The following is a 4,050-nucleotide window of genomic DNA, read 5'->3' as shown; positions in this document are numbered from 1 at the left end:
AAAACATGCCTGTCTGTCGCAGGGCAAAGACACAGAAACAAGATAAAGTCAAACACAGTCAAAAAGAACAGCAAATTAGAGTCACCTCATTAATCTCAAATTTTTCGGGACTCTGGGAGTGAAACCATAGTGCCTGGAGAAACATTTCAACACCAAACAGGGACTGGGTTGTTTACAAAATCTCTGGTGGAGCTGAAAATGCAGTTAAACAGAGACATGATATCGTGGCAGTGAGGAGCACCGAGCGTAGAGAGATATGGAATAACACATAAGACGAGGCAGCTGTAGAGAGAAGGGCCAGATGGACCCATCAGAGAAACTTTGTGATCAACTCCCACAGAAATATCAATTAAAAACAATGGATACTACTAGAACTGCATTTTGAACCTCAGCAAAATGGAGACGAGTTTTTATTGTGTCCATCCAAAGCAGCAAAACATGGGTTAGCTAAAGGTTTTTTTTAATTAATATTACATACATGGAATAATAGTCTTTAACAGTGTAAATATATTGTGAGATTACAGATGTGAGGGCTCTCAATAACCGAGAGCAATAAAGATTCCTGCAAAGGAAAACTGCTCACACTGCCACTGAGCCGTGCATGTCGCCTGATCAAAGTACCATTTCTGACTTTTCTTTTTTACATAATGATGAAAATTCAACACATATTTAAGGATGACAAGTGAAATATGAACTCAATTCTTTAAAAAAGTGTTTTCTGGCACTGTGGATGATTTGTTTGAAAGAGTGAAAGTACAAAGGGACATGCTTCAATCTCTCAAAAGTTAAGGCATTCATGAACTCAAGCTTCAAGTCCCATTGTCGTCTGCTGCAGACAAGCCTTTCATGAAGTGCTTGATTTAATGATACACTTGTCTCATTCCTTTTCAAACATGTTTTGTTGGTGTCTGTTTCCTCTCAGGAGAGGTGGAGCAGTCTGCAGCCCACCTGTGAGGCGTACATGGCCAGATGTGCGGCGGGCAGAATGGGGGCGCAGCTGTACGAGCAGCCCAGTCCGTAGAGAGACGCTGAGCCAGGCTGCAGGTTGATGTTGAGGGGAAGTCCTGAGGAGGAGGAGAAGCCTGGGTAGAACACAGCTTTGGGCCCTGCGCCAGCTGCCATTTTCAGTTTTTCCACCTCGGCCTCCTGGAGCCTCTTGGCTTTGGCTCGTCGGTTTTGGAACCAGATCTTCACCTGGGTCTCGGACAGCGACAGAGAGGAGGAGAACTCGGCCCGCTCCGCGATGGACAGGTACTGCTTCTGGTGAAACTTCCTCTCCAGGGCCAGGAGCTGCACGGTGGTGAAAGGTGTGCGAGGCTTGCGGTTGGTTTTGTGCTTCCTCAGGGAGCAGACTGCTGGACTGAGCTGCCCTGGAAGACACGAGGAACATAAGACAAGGCCCTTTCATCTCTTTAACATCCTAATTACTGAATTAGAAATGACACTTTATTAGAGCCAAACTGCACTAAAAGGTCAGCATCAGTTAGTGTTTAAAACCTAAATTTCTCTGATTTCTGGAAGTCTTTGATTTTCTTGGACAGTCTCTTGAGTTAAGAAGTCATGAATATGAGAAGCACACACACCGAGACCTGACAGGAGGGAAATAAAAAGTCCTCAGCATTGGCCTCTGGAGACAGTGCTGCATTTAACTACATTTCAAAAGTTTTTTGGGGGGACGTTATCTTTGCAATAGCGTTATATACAAAATGCAGCTCATTTTTAAGAAATTAAAAAGGCACATTGTGACAAAATGCAGCCCATTTATGCACTAATTATAATTAAATGTGACCTTATCTTGTCTTAAATATAAACACGCTTGGTCATTTAATGCTAGTTGATAATAAAACACTGAGATGAACCAGTATTTAAGAGTGACATCACTCACGGGGTGGTGCAGACATCTCCACAGTTCTGGATATCCAAGACGAGCTGTCCTCTGCTTTAACAGAAAGGAAGTGTTGGGACCCTTCGTCCAGCTTGTTTTCTGCCTGCAGCTTCCCTGACCGGGACATCAGCGCCTCCACGCTGAAGGGCAGACGGGACGCCTGCGCCGCGCGCCTCTTCAGCCACGCCGCGCGCGCATCCTCACCTGAGGAAACGTCCTCCGAGTCTTCTGGAGCAGACATTCTCTCCTTCTTTAAAAATATATTTAAAAAAAAACTAATTCCTGTCTGCAGAACACATAACTTTAAGTCAGGAGGTTCGCACACGTCCGGTGTATCAGGAACTTTCTTAAAGGGAGTGACAGAGTTTGTACTCCGGTGGAAAACTTGTTCAGACCCTTTTTTTCTTGTTCAGGACTTTTCAGCCAATCAGAAGTCCTGATTCATAATGGACGGCTCGTGATTGGACGGTGGATTTTTACTACACCTCCTGCAGTGCAGCTGAATCTCTGCTTCAGGTTTCAATCAGCAAGAACTTCAAGAGCGCACAATGATTTATAAAACTGAACAGGAACTAAGTAGACCTGATTACTGCACTTCACTTATTTCGACTCATTTTTTGACAAACGTTTACTTCCACATCATTCCTGCATTTCACAATAACTCCTCTCAATTTCTTACCATTACAGCGTTGTAAAGTTCGTTTTATTGTTGGGTAAATGTAAATTAAACGCCGTCCTCACACATCACAGCCATTACAACACAAAGGGACATTTCAACCTTGAACTCTGTGCAAGTCTGTAATAAAGCTGTGAGTGTCATTTGTCACAGCACAGGTAAAACTGGTAATATTACCCAACCCAACTCAACACGTGAATGAAAAACAATAAAAAAGAATGATAAAAAAAAAAACTCTGAAGACAGAATTTGAACTTTGCTTCATTTTTTCTCGGTTTTTTTTTTTTATTTCTTTTAAGAAAAAATGTTTTTCTTTTTTTTTTTTTACAACAAATAAACAGACATATGATGCATTTTATTTTAATTTAAATTAATTTAAACAATAATTACAGTATCAGTCAAATTTCAAAGGATAACATGTTTCCTCTTGTAATGAAAACCCATGAATATCAAAAAGATGGCAACGTTTAACTTCATGAGTGTAGGAATAATTGAGAGAACAACTGAATTTCAATGCAATCTAATTGTTTAAGTTCCACTTTTAAAAATCAAAACAAATGATGATGTCCAACACTAATACTACCAATAATGGTATGGTGCACTGAGTCATGAAAACCAAATATGAATTCTAGCTGCTTCCTGATCGAAGTTAATTTCAGTGATTCTAAGACAATATTAAAACCATTACTTTCTTACAAGCAGAACACACTGAGACGTGAACACTTCAAAGTATTTTACACAGTCTATTAGATGACAACATAACCCTCAGAAAAAAATGACTTGATTTTTGTATGATGCACATCATGCACAAAAAAGACAAACATAAGGTAGAAGACATGACTTCATGCAGAAGAGATTTGTGGTCTTTTGAATGTGGTGAAAGCGAACAGATGAAAGTGATGATGGAGCACGTTCAGAGCATCATCACCTTCCCCAGGCTTCATCAGGTGCAAAGTTTAAAGCTGCAGGGTGGACCAACACGAATGGTCGTAGCAACGTCCTTTAAAGGACCACTGATGATCACAGTACAGTGTGTTATTTTTCAGTCTTCAGCGGTTTCTCATTTGAATGTGCTTTTACCTTTCTTTTTTTTAATAATACATTTGTATTTCTACTCCTTTGTGGAATGTTTATGGTTTGCGACCTCTTACAGTGACATTAGCTGAGAACAGACATAGTCCTGCTTGATATCTCATTTTAATAAGGATTTTGGGTGAAAGGGGAACCTGCTGCAAAACTCTATTAGTATCACGTGTGAATCAATCTCCCGTCTGCTAGCTGCTGTCGGTCACATCCAGCTCTTAGGCTGGTAAATTAGCCTGGCTGTGTCTGTGATCGTCTGCAGCATCTGGATGAAAAGCATCAATGTGGCACCTGTCTCAAGAGCTGTATGTCTTCTTAACAAAAGCTGACGGAGCTCCCAAATCAAGCCTCGACTCGCCGGACCTGAAACACCGAATGTGGCAGTAATCACTACGGCAGTCAATAA

General features: G+C 41.2%; 1 protein-coding gene across 1 annotated transcript; it reads right to left on the bottom strand.

Moving 5' to 3' along the window:
- Nucleotides 1-482: 482 nt before the first annotated feature.
- On the bottom strand, nucleotides 483-2,126 carry LOC115404629 (homeobox protein MSX-2-like). Its single transcript, XM_030114038.1, has 2 exons — nucleotides 1,886-2,126; nucleotides 483-1,370 (listed from the first exon to the last, which is right to left on the bottom strand). The coding sequence occupies exons 1-2, from the start codon at nucleotides 2,124-2,126 to the stop codon at nucleotides 919-921; spliced, it is 693 nt and encodes a 230-aa protein (XP_029969898.1). The 3' UTR covers nucleotides 483-918.
- Nucleotides 2,127-4,050: the final 1,924 nt, after the last annotated feature.

This window comes from Salarias fasciatus, chromosome 2, assembly GCF_902148845.1.
Source record: "Salarias fasciatus chromosome 2, fSalaFa1.1, whole genome shotgun sequence".
Taxonomy (NCBI): Eukaryota; Metazoa; Chordata; class Actinopteri; order Blenniiformes; family Blenniidae; genus Salarias; species Salarias fasciatus.
This window is presented reverse-complemented; position numbering and strand designations above follow the sequence as displayed.